Genomic DNA, 13,012 nt, shown 5'->3' with positions numbered 1-13,012 from the left:
ACGCAATATACAAATGTATCCTTTCACAATACATTTCCAAAAACGATTCTCAAATCATTCTCAAATACTAAAAAGTAGTAAATACTCGATCCCGATTTGTGCAACAAAATGCTCTTTTAAATTTAACATATATATTTATATCGAATCATAATTTCTTCGAGATATGGTTTTTATAAAACCAAAGAATAGATAGTACCACTCACTTGGAATCCTCAAAAATCAAACAACCACGCTCACTCGAACCGACGATCTCGTAATCCTAACAATTAAACGAGAATCGACATCAAAACCAAGTAAAAAACTACGAAACGGCTAAACGATGCTTAAACGCTAACAAGACAACTCAAAGGTGCCCACAAATTGCTCATCTAAAGCGATTATCCAAACCGTCCGCAACGCGAAGCTTGAATGCGAAACATGATCGCACCATAAATTCCTCCACCGAACCCCGTTTCAAACGAGCTTATAATCAATAGAAAGCCCATTCATAGCACTACAAGAACCCCAACTTGGCCGTCCCAAAATCGAGCCCAAAACCGACGAAAATCGGCCTAAAGTCCACTGGTCGCGCACTGTTCACCTTGTGCGGTCAACTTCAAAATTTCATATTGGGCAAACCATAGGTCCAAATCGAGATCCGTAAAATCTCACGGCTCTACGACACCCTAAACTACCAATTATATATATATATATATACACACACGTAGCCTAACGACCCAAAAATCGGACTTCACGGCTTGAATTTCCCAAAATTCCGAATTTAAACCCTAAATGTGAAAACTTTTTCGATCGGATGGACGAGGGGCATGAATGCTTACCGGACGTTGCAATACGAAGTTGATCCGAGCTGGCGAGGCTCTGTTGACGTGAGCCTTTCCTCTTTCTTCTTCTTCCTTTTCTTTCCCTTTCTCTCTTTTTCTTTCTTCTCTTCTCTTCTCTTCCCTTCTATGCGCAAGCTCTCGGTTAAAAAGAAGAGCCGAGCATCCACTGTAGATACTTTTTGACTTTTTGACTTTTTTTTTAAACCTGAATATTACATAAGATGTCTCTCAATCATTTTTTTTTTCTGAAATGTCCTCAATCACTTTCTCTGTATTGTGTATTTTATCAACTATTTCTTTCAAAGATTTAACGATTCAAACATAATAAGGTGTTTTTTTTTGCATATTATCCGAAAGCATATAAAAATATTTCAAATCATTTTTTATTACAAGAACATCGATATATGTTTATAAAAATTTGTAGTATTTAATATTAAATACTAAAATAAAATTAAAATCAAAAGCTAAAGTACGATGAAACATGGCAAGAAGCGTAGCGAGATGGTCGTGTCATGTATACTTCATGCAACTGATATCTTTACTCTCTTGAATTTTCAAATGCCAATGCTGGCATATATGCGATGCTGGATATATTTGATAGAATGTAAAGATTTTAATCCTTTTTAATATTATTTAAATTGTTGATAAGAAGAGGTGGGCAATGTATCGAATGCCGAATGATTATTTTGAATTGACATCAAAGATCACCCGCCAATCATTCTTATTTTCGTAAATTGTGATTTTTCCCCATATATAGATATTATGGTCATAAGGCATTCTAAATATATGCACGTGGTGTTTATCAAAAAATAAAATATTGCAAAAGCTTGAGATTGAAATGATAATTGAATTATCTTAATTAATCTTGAACATAAAAATTTTTTTAGAATGGATTTTTTAATTAAATGATTTGAGAAAATGAATCTTAAGCCGATGAAATAGGCGCAAAAGTATGGGGCCAAAAAAGATCTCGATCATGCGGCCATGCCCATCGTGTCCGTCATTGTCCTTGCAACGGTCGTGCCGCCTGTAATTATGTCGCCACACATCGAGAGGACTTTTGCTGGATTTAAATACTTGCAATATTTGGTTTTTTTTAATCTTGTCATTATGTTGTTGATTAATTATTTATATTTGAAGTAATGAAATCGTCTGTATTTGATGTAATGGAATGAACTTTTGAATTATATAATCTAGCCATCTCTTATCAATATAAACAAGACACAAAGTGCAATTAAATTCCTATTGAAAACAAAAGTACCAAGTCCAAGGCGACGGGAAAAAAGAGAGAAAAATCATCTTCTTGTGAAGCTCGAAATTTAAACCTAACACGACGAAAGAATTGCCGTTGCCTTTGGTGCAAGTTTTCACCCGAGTCAATGAATTTGTATCGCCATAAGAGTCGACAAAGTGACGAATATGGCCAATCTAAGGCAATAAAAATGAGCTCGGGAAAACACTACAAGAAAAACGGGGTTAAGGCGACAAATTTTTCGTTGCGAAGCGTTGGTTGCATCACTTCATCACCTTCGCCTAAAGCGACAAATTTTTTTTTTTAAATCTAATGTTCGCAAACCTGGAGACGGTTCTGAAATGTAAGATAATACATTCGACGAATTGATAATGGTGAGTTCCAGTCGAAACCATGGCACAAATACCATTACACATTTATCTAATGACGTTCGACTTGATTTTTTTTTAAAAAAAGAAGAAATTATGGATCACACAATAAGTTCGCAATAAACAGGACACATGATCAAACATGAAAAATGCTAGTCGTACTTGGCATCCAACCAGCATGCTGCGCCACAGCCCTCGTATTAAGATGAAAACGAGCAAAACACCAATGGTCGTTCAGCCAGAAAGCGAGAGTGTTTCTAGGTTCGCGAGCACAATGAATAGTATGTAAGGAAAAATTCCACCGGACATTTTTGAATGAAGTCTTCAGGCAATTAGCGGATCATCCCAAATTGATGACAGAAGTGCCTACAAAAATGGATGAGTTCCAGAATTAGATATTGACAAAACAACGATGCACCAATTTGACGTGGGGAGAGCGACTAAGCGCGCGCGAGAGAGAGAGAGAGAGAGAGAGAGAGAGAGAAATTGCAGACAGACCAACATCTTGGATGTGTTAGCCGGTCAGTCTTTGCATCGATTTCTGTGTTTTTGTGGACTTACTTTTTGCTCGACTGGATCAGCCTATAGGCAGTTTTTGGCAGTTAACGACGTGAGATTGCCGCGGCACTTTGAACCCGGTGCTTTTTAGCTCAGGTAAGTCGCACAGTTGCACTTGGAGTCTTGGCAATGAAGTACCTGCTGCAGATCTGCCTCCGAAAATAGTTTCCAAGCTGTAGCATGATTTTACCTTGACAATCTCCAGGTTTGGCGGCGAATGAGATGACGAAGAAACTTCTTTGAGCTTGGGACAGGATTCGATTTTAAGCTGTTTCAGATTCTTGAAGCTGTCAGGCTTCATTTTCTGACTGCATAGAGTCTCCAGCTTAGCAGCACCGGAAATATAGAGAACCTCTAGAATTTTGGCTTCTCCAAGAGTTTCTTCTAAACTATTGAGATTTGGACACCATCTCACTTTCAATTCTTGCAAGGAGGCCATTGTCACGCCAATTCTCTCCAGCTTTGGTAACTCCATAAGATCCAAGGTCCGCAATTTGCACTCTGCAGGCGCATGAGGTTTAAATAGCTCTTTGAGCTTGGGGCATGATTCGAGTTTAAGCTGTTTCAAATTCTTGAAGCTCTCAGGCTTCAATTTCTGTTGGCATATAGCCTTCAGCTTAGCAGCACCGGAAATATAGAGATCCTCTAGATTTTCAGCTTCTCCAAGAGTTTCTTCTAGACTCTCAAGATTTGGACACCGTCTCACTTTCAGTACTTGCAACGAGGCCAGTGTCATGCCAATTCGCTCCAGCTTTGGTAGCTCCATAAGATCCAAGGTCTGCAATTTACACTCTGCAGGCGCATGAGGTTTAGAAAGCTCTTTGAGCTTGGGACAGGATTCGAGTTTAAGCCGTTTCAGATTCTTGAAGCTCTCAGGCTTCTGACTGCATATAGCCTCCAGCTTAGCAGCACCGGAAATATAGAGATCCTGTATATTTTCAGCTTCTCCAAGAGTTTTTTCTAGACTCTCAAGATTTGGACACCGTCTCACTTTCAGTACTTGCAACGAGGCCACTGTCATGCCAATTCTCTCCAGCTTTGGTAACTCCATAAGATCCAAGGTCAGCAATTTACACTCTGCAGGCGCATGAAGTTTAGAAGAAAGCTCTTTGAGCTTGGGACAGGATTCGAGTTTAAGCAATTTCAGATTCTTGAAGCTCTCAGGCTTCCGACTGCATATAGTCTCCAGCTTAGCAGCACCGGAAATATAGAGATCCTCTAAATTTTCAGCTTCTCCAAGAGTTTCTTCTAAACTCTCAAGATTTGGACACCGTCTCACTTTCAATACTTGCAACGAGGCCACTATCATGCCAATTCTCTCCAGCTTTGGTAACTCCATAAGATCCAAGGTCAGCAATTTACACTCTGCAGGCGCATGAGTATATAGCACTTTGACTTCATCACAAAATTTGACCTGGAGGGTCTTGAGGTTCTTTGGCGGCTTTGACAGTTGGAAAATGTTGGTGAGCATTGGGCAATACTCTATGTACAAGCTCTCAAGTTGTAAGAAGACGTCAGACTCAGACTGAAAGTTATCACTGCATACAGATCGCAAGGAAATGAGATTACATAGATAAAGAGAGTTGAGATTTCCCAAAACTCTGGCATTGTCTTCTACATCTACAATACTGCAGATCTCCGTGCACCTCTCAAGCCAAAAGCTCTTTATTGATTCCAAAAACTCTTCACCAAGCTCAGATAAGTGACTGATGCTTGTGTCAATCAGCGATATGTGATCAGCATGCTTGAGAACAACTTTAGGTAGACTTGAAGAGCCAAAGGGTCCATGAATCTCTAAAAAACCCTGTGGCTCTTTATGACGAGGTATTCTTCCCTGGGAGTTCATATCCCTCAATATGCCAATGTCTCCAAGGCGGTGGAACATCCTTTTGTCTCTCTCTTGTGGAAGCTCTTTTGAAAGCCAAACACAGATATGGAACTTTTGGAATATATTCCACAGATTTGATCCCTCCAAGAACTGGAGAAATTGGGTACCACATGTTGATATGGAAGGCCAGCCAGTACTATCAGAATCAGATTTCTCAGGACTTCCAGATCCGCAACATTTCAAGTTGAACTTGTCCGGTACATACTTTATCTTCTTCCAATCAATCTCTTCAGCATGCTTCATAACCTGTAGATCAAGCTTACAAAGACCACTCAGATCCGAGATCTCATAGGGATAGTCTTCTATATTTGTTCCAGAAAGATCCAGAACCTCCAATTCCCTAAGTGATTTAAAAAATTTCAAGTCCTTCAAACCAGCACATTTCCTTAGCAACAATCGTCGGAGGTTGCTAAAAGTCTCAAGGAATTGCAAAGACTCAACTTCCGTCTCTGATAGATCCAGCTGCTCAAGTTCTTTGAGTGCCTCCAGATCTGACACTTTACAAAAACCACCTCTCAGTGAGAGTTCCCTTAGATTCGTGAGGTGGGACACGGATGGCAATTTTTTAAATTTTATTTTGGAGAGGTTCAGAATCCTGAGTTTACTCGAATGTTGAAGGAATTCAACTTTTATATTGCTCAAAGATTCTGCACCACAGAGGTCGAGTTCCTCTAGGTTTGATAGAGCTTCAAGGGAAGGAAGGTCTTTCAAACGGGTGCAATTTCTCATGATTAGGCGGCGAAGGCTGCTAGGGAAGCAATCCGAGCGAAGGCTTTCAACTTTAGTCTCTGAGAGATTTAGCATCATGAGGTGAGACATGTGCTTAAAGGATTCATTCTGTCCCAGCACCAACTCACTGCATCCTGAAAGATCAAGAGCTTCCAGCTTCTTAAGTACACTCAAGTTCTGCACCTCAGTAAGGGATTTACATTTTATTAGCAGGAGAAAACGAAGTTCAGAATGGTCGGGAAATGATGGCAGAGATTTTATTTTAGACTCCGAGAGGATGAAACGGCGAAGGGATTTAAGATGTTTAAATGAGTCATCGTTGAAGTTCACAAATTTGATGGCATTAGAAAGGTCCAGTTCCTCAAGGTGATTGAGGTTCTGTGTGGATGGTAAACATTCAAGAGAATGACAACGGCTTAAAAGAAGATGTGATAGGTTGCTGATTTTCTCAGGTAGCTTATTTACAGCACTACCAGACAGATTGAGAATTCTAAGGGGTCCATCCAGAGAATCATCTTGTATTTCTTCCAAGGATGTAGCCCCCGAAAGATCGAGAATCTCAAGTCTAGTTAATGGTTGAAGGGATGGCAGCCTTGCCAAGGAGGGACAGTCACTTACTAGGAGTCGGGTTAGACCTCCCAACTTATGAAAAATAGGCAAGCGGTCAATCTTTGTTTGAGAAAGGTTGAGAGTTTGAATCTTTTCAAGAGGAGCAAGGGTCTTGTCCCTGATTCTTTTAAAAGAGAATGAACCAGAGAGATCGAGCACTTCCAGATTTTCCAAAGATTTCAGACCATAAAATTCTTTCAAATTTGGACACTTTCTTAGGATGAGCCAACGGAGCTTACTCCGATTAAGGACAGAAGAAGGAAGTGACTCAATGCCAACTTCAGATAGGTTAAGAGATGTAAGTTCTTCCATCTGCTTGAAAAGATCTTCTTGGATATTTGTTATCAAACAAGCCCCAGAAATCTCAAGAACTAGTAACTTTGTAAGTTCATGGATCTCATCTACTTTCTCCAGTAGATTACATCCCCGCAGAACAAGCACTTGAAGCTCCTTCAACATAGACAGTGGTGAGGGAATATGTTTGAACTTAGGATTTAAGATGACCAGAATTTTGAGTTGTTCCATGGGTCTGAAGAATCTTTCGGGGACTTCCCTGAAAAGACGAGCACCTTCAATAAGGAGCGTTGATATCATACCTCCTCCACGATTTGTCTTGATCATCCCATCTGTCTGTGCAACCCTCCCAAGACCAGCCCACTTTTTGTCCTTCAACACAGTAGCCATACCAAGACGAGAAGACCCATCAAATCCATGACACTGGAGATCAGGGAATTTCAAAGCATCACTTTCCATATGAACATAATTATTTGCCTTTTCTCTTAGAAACCCACGAACTTTGAGGTCCATCAGAGTACAATGAGCTTCCTCATATGCCTTCTCAATATGGTCGTGGTTGTCAAAGTATCCTTCCAGTAGCCAGTGAGTTATCAGCTCATTGTAGTGGATACCACTACATTCACGAAACAAGTATCTGCAATGCCAGTAGAACTTGCTGAGGGTGCTAGGCAACATATCAAGAACATGCTTCAATAACCTTGTGATATCAGCAGATTCAACAACAGAGGCAGCTTCTTCAACTGCATTGTCTAGTTTCAAGTCCTCAACACGATTCAAGGCTTCTGCAATCATGAGAATTATCCCGGGACGACCTGAGGTACTACCACCAATAGCATCAGACAGTCTTTTGAACCCTGTTGCGCTAGAAACTTCTTCCTTGACCCTATTCTTCAATAAGTTCGATGAGTCAGCATCAGACAGGAATTTGATTTTACATGATATTATCTTTCCATCTTCTGTCGGAATTGTACCCCTGATTCCTTCAGAGCCAGCATCAATGTCACTGCCCCTTCTTGTGATCAAAACCTTAAGAAGGTGATCATGAAGCAGGCTATCTAAAGCAGTCACAATTTTCTCTTGGTCCTCATCAGTAATATCATCCAGAATAACAAGAAGATACGGCTTTTTTTTGGTTTTTTTCTGATCAACCTTCACCGTTGCCTTCTTGTCAGGCTTTCCAGAAGCATTCCATTCTGACTTCGCTTCTTCTGTTTCTCCAGATTCTGCAGGTCTAGTCGCTTCAAGCTTATCCCGGATTTCCTGTTTCAGACTTTCCAATTCCTTTTCTTCCTCCTGCTCCTTCTCAGCATTTTTATCATCTCCCTCCCATTCCTCATTAGAAGGTAATACAGACAGCTGAATGGCAATATCCTCAAGAAAAGCTCTTTCCTCATACTTATTTCTCAGAACCATCCAAAGAGTTTTACAGGATGAAACCTTGAGGATGTATGAATTACTTACCTCTCTTGCCATCCATGTTTTCCCTACTCCCGTTTCTCCGGAAAGGACAACTATTTTCACCTTATCATCCATTAGAAAAGCTAAAATCTCTTGCTTTAGAGCTTCCAAAGAATCTGCTGGCAAAGGTGACTGCATCATAGGACATCAATTAAGGGTGGTTGAAAAATTATGTCCTTCCAAGTAAAATCCTCAAAATATGCTGAGTTCAACTGTTCCATACAGAGTAGAAAAGTGCATTTTCAACCCCCAATTACTACAGACTTCAAAAGAAAAAAAATTAAACTTCCAAAACGGAAATTTCATTACTCCAACCAGGAAGGAAGGAGATAGAACAATGCTTATCATCTCATGAAGGATGGTCAGCATACTTTTAAGTTCTGTGAAAACACAGTATAAGAAGAATAATTCCCTTAATCCATATTACTATCAGTATGTTTGATATGTCCAAGCGGCATGAGATAAATATACCCTATCTAAGTTGTTTTCTGATCAATCAGCCAGAATAAGAGTATAGCACTCCATCGATGTCTTATAAAGGATATGCTATTCTTCATTGACAGCATTGTCGGAATTAGGTGAAGTGTCCCAGCTTTAAGAATAAGTTAGTATAACAAATTAAGAGATTTTCTTAATTTACCCAAACTGTTCAAAATAGGGCTGAAATGAATTATGTGGTGTCGAGGTGTTTTTGTCTTACCATAGTTATTCCCCCAAGCATTATTTATTTATTAATTTATTTTGAGAGGCAAAGTAGATTTTTTCATTCAAAGAGAGGTGTAAATATTCCTGAGTCCTACTTTAAAATATAGTCTTAAGTTTAGTAAAATGAGGATACCATGGCCAACCATAACTGTTCAAGGAATAGCTTACGTTTGTTAATTTAAAATGCTGGTGGTGACAAGAAGAAAAAGTAGACTTTGCTCCTGTCACTTTGCCCTTAAAGTTTATCCTGTCTTGATTTATCCCGTAATTGTGGCTCATGTCGCGGTCCATGATTATTGAGAACTGCTCAGAAGGACATTGTTTTTGTGCAAATCACCGCAATTAAAGAATTAAGCTTGGAAAGTGACAAAGAAATTCTTGGCTGGAAGTCCATCATTCAATGAAAAATTGGACTGGAGCCTAACAATTTATTTGGACAACTGTACCCATTCATTTCGGAAATGATAAGCCATGTGCTAGATGATTGACTCAATCCCAGCGATAAGTTCGTTGGCCAAAGAACCTTGGATAGACTTATGTAAGTGGCAAAGCTCGGGATAAAGCGAGGCCATGCAAGTTTCACGAGGTAGAGCAATCTAGCGTACAGACATCAGTGGCCAAAATTCTCGAAAAGAAGAGAAGGAAACAGAGATTAAGGGCCTGTTTGGCTTGAGAAAAGCTTTTCAATTTTTATTTTTAGCGTTTAGTTTCTGTATTTTTGAGGAAGTAAAAACGACCATTCCTTTTTGGAACATGAAAGACATGTTTGTATTCTCTCAAAATTATAAAAGATAGTTTTCCTTTCGGTATTCGAAGCATCCATGTTTTCTTCTTTGCTTCATGTAGAATGAAAGGAAGGAAAACATAAAAAAGTTTGATAACAATTTTCAAAATATTGCCAAATCAAATTTACCGATCACTGTATATACTAAATGTAAATGACAACATAATTTTAGAATACTCTTGCAAATCAAATGGTTACCAAAGTTGCAAGTAAGAGGTTGTTACTAAAATGGGACTGACTGTTGGTCTGCCAGCAAACAGTATTTGATGAATTAGAGTGTAGATTTTGAGGTTAAATTGAACAGAAATCAACATGATTTAAAGTGCCTGGAAGCCCCACCAAAGGAAAAGGTCTATATTATATTTGTGTTCAGGTTGGGCGTTCATCGAAGCATGATTCTTGACATTATAAACTTTTCTAGAAAACAGTTGTTCATCGATACTCAGGCCATTGTCCAGAAAAGAAACTGCAATGAAAGATCCAAGACAGCTAAGAACGTTTGGATAAGTAAAAATTTAAGAAGATAGGACTGTTGGTATATTATGCTTTTCTTAGAGAACATAAAAAAGTTAGTAGGGTGTTTAGGCATGCTATCCATGAAACCAGCATCCCTTATGCGGCGCATCTTAAGTTTTCTACAAGTTACAAACACAGACTGAGGGGGAGGAACACTGATAGTTTTTTTTTTTGTTGATAAGGTAAGTAGTATATTAACTTTTCAACACGCAATTTACAAGAGGAGTTGCCGAACACAAAAACCTTGTACCTGAGGCAACACGAAAGTGTCACGACGGGTGCAAATGTGTAACGGCTAAACGAAGCAAACAAGCACCAAGTGCACAGCACTAACTATAGCCAAAACAGCGGCCAAAGATTAAACAACAAAAGGACAATAGCACTGAAAGTCACTGAAAGATAGAGGCCGGGATGCCCCACTTGACTTGAAGTCTTCTGTTACGCGGTGTGTCAACAACAGGCTGGAGGGAAACAGCCACATCTCTTACAGTCTTGGCCAGATGGGCACGAAGTGCGGGCAAGTAGGGGATACGATCCCTAAAAAGGATATTATTTCGTTCAGTCCAAATGCAGAGTTTGTGAAGTGGATTCTTAAGTATTTGAAAGGATGGCAGAGTTCGGTCAATATCCAGGGGAAAGACACTAATAGGATTGAGTCCCTGCGCATGTTAATTCGGATTATGCTAGAGATTAAGACAGGAGATGGTTACTGAAGGGCTATCCTTTCAGTTTACCAAGTCGTGCCGTGAAAGGAAGACGTCTCGGCAGGTGACAAAGGCATAGTCAACGATGAAAACTGCACATCTAGCAGTAACAGAAGCAATAAAAGAAGCAAGGTGGTTGCACAGTCTAGCTTCTGATCTTGGTTTAGAACAGCAATGTGCTAATGTATTCAACCAGACGTACCAAGAGAGTCCCAAAAGCAGGGATGTCAGCCTTCAGGTATCATTTTATGTGAAATATGATGTCGTCGAGAACTGCTACAGGATAGTCAGTGAAAAAAATACCACAACTAATGATTCAACAGACATGTTGAAAGACAGTCAATTCCACCGGCCAAGTTCAAGCATTGCGTAGACTCGGGAGCACGAAGGATTTGTGGTTCGGGACTGATGACTTGCCCAGGAACATCTATCCAGTAGGGAGAACCGTTAAATTAGTGCCTTCATTTTGAACTCGTACCAATCAAAAGCCGACTCAAACCGATGTGTGTAAAAGCCCGATGAATGGACAAGGTTTAAATAGTGTTCATGTTCATGGTAGGAAGTCCCTGTGCGTCAAAATTGGAAGCTCGCAAGACGTCCAAATAAACATTGGATCAAGTCTGGGTGCTGGTTGACATTTGGCCGGTATCTATAAAACTCAGGAATATGGTCGAGCATCTGACCTTGCAGAGGTTAGCTGCCTGGCTCATGCCGGATTTAAGTTTACACACGTATTTTAAGCCGTTTTCGGACGGTTCTTTTGGCATAACTCAAAGAGGGAGCAGTTGAGGCTGTTAAGAGAGTTCATTTGTAAGATTGAGTAAATTTCAATGAGAAATTAAGAATTAACCATTCGAGTGATTTATGGGTGTAATTTGTTAGGATGCATGTGAGTTGTGCTAGAGAAATCCCACATCGGAGAATTGGTGTGGTGTAGAGTAGTTAATATATCTTAGTTGGCCTGTAACTCATTGGCTTAAGATTTTGAGTAAATGTAAGTCCAACTGGATATACTAACGGGCTCGAACTTGGATGGCAATCTCTGCGGGCGAAATGTATCGGGTTTCTGCTGCGCTTTACCCAACAAATTGAAATCAAAGCAAGTGTTTAGTGGATGAAGTTAGGCATAATTTCCGAGCGTGAGGCCTGGAAGTCGAGAGATACGGAGTGGTTGTAATTTCTCCCAACTCAAATTCTTAGCGGATAGTCAAATCCTCGTGTCGTTCATGTACCGTTTCTAACTTGCTTATTGATTATGCCGTCGCAAATTGCACTATTTTCTCACACGCCGAGTAATTTAGAGAGTGTCAGCTTGACGCCCGCACGACAAGTGAATGCACAGAGGAGCTGGGGAACGGAACGTAACAGGTTCAGTTTTGCAAACACCCATCTCAAACTCTCAAATTTCACACACCCACACACACACATGCACATGTCCCGTGCAACAAGATCGATCAGAGTGCAGCACTTCGATACGGATCGTTCAACATACCTGTCCACTCTCAGCAGCAGCAGCCATGACGACTGGACCAGCCTGTGATGCACGATCAGACACGAAGGAAAGAAGATTGACTCAGGCAAATGAACAAGCCCATTGCGGGCCAAACCAAAAAGGGTGGGAGAGGGAGGGAGAGAGAGAGGGAGGGAGGGAGGGAGAGAGACCTGAAAACTATGCGGAGCTGAGCTGAGACTCCAAAAGCGAACTGCAACAACTCTCACTGATCTCTCTCTCTCTCAAAGCGCGCTCTTTGTCTCTCTCTCTCTCTCTGGATCAACAAAGTTTCGCACCTTCTTCATCCCACGCTTCTGCTTTTATACTCGCCAGAGTCGATGGTGTCGTCGGGCTCACTCGACCTTGTTCTCTTTCGGAAAAATGACACAAATGATCCTTGAACTTTGACCCAACATATAATGCGGTCCCTGAGCTTTTAATTCATTCGATATGGTCCCTGGACTATAGGTCAATGTGCAATACGATTTTTGGACTTTTAAATTGTTCGATATGGTCTCTAGGCTTTTGGTACATGTACAGTTTAGTCCCTAAACTATATGAAGATGTTCAATATTGTCCCCGAACTTGAATTAATAGAAGGACAACATCAAATTTTTTTGTATAGTTTATGAACTAAATTGAACATGTACCAAAAGTTCAAGGACCGCATTGAACAAAGTAAAAGTTTGGAGATCACATTGCACATTGAGGTAAATTTCAGGAGACATATTGAACAAAGTAAATGTTCAGAGACTACATTTGGCCAAAATTAAGGGATCATTTATATCATTATCTCTTCTTATTTTGTTCTTTCTTTATTATACTCCCGAA

At 40.1% G+C, this 13,012-nt stretch overlaps 1 protein-coding gene across 1 annotated transcript; it reads right to left on the bottom strand.

The window, feature by feature from the left end:
• Positions 1 to 3,018: 3,018 nt before the first annotated feature.
• LOC115694350 (putative disease resistance protein At4g19050) lies at positions 3,019 to 12,208 on the bottom strand. Its single transcript, XM_056319787.1, has 3 exons — positions 12,182 to 12,208; positions 4,396 to 8,112; positions 3,019 to 3,534 (listed from the first exon to the last, which is right to left on the bottom strand). Exons 1-3 carry the CDS (start codon positions 12,206 to 12,208, stop codon positions 3,019 to 3,021), a joined length of 4,260 nt encoding a protein of 1,419 aa, XP_056175762.1.
• Positions 12,209 to 13,012: the final 804 nt, after the last annotated feature.

The sequence above is a fragment of the Syzygium oleosum genome, unplaced genomic scaffold (genome assembly GCF_021117445.2).
Source record: "Syzygium oleosum isolate NSW1041296 unplaced genomic scaffold, Sole_v2.1 Sole_v2.18, whole genome shotgun sequence".
NCBI lineage: Eukaryota > Viridiplantae > Streptophyta > Magnoliopsida > Myrtales > Myrtaceae > Syzygium > Syzygium oleosum.
This window is presented reverse-complemented; position numbering and strand designations above follow the sequence as displayed.

What these genes read in the sequence shown, in the direction of transcription:
- LOC115694350 (XM_056319787.1), bottom strand. Translation starts at nt 12,208, where the DNA reads ATGGCTGCTGCTGCTGAGAGTGGACAG. An exon ending in CTGCTGCTGAGAGTGGACAG is followed by an intron (nt 8,113 to 12,181) that starts GTATGTTGAACG and finishes CCTATGATGCAG; the next exon opens with TCACCTTTGCCAGCAGATTC. An exon ending in AGGTCAAATTTTGTGATGAA is followed by an intron (nt 3,535 to 4,395) that starts GTCAAAGTGCTA and finishes TCATGCCCCAAG; the next exon opens with CTCAAAGAGCTATTTAAACC.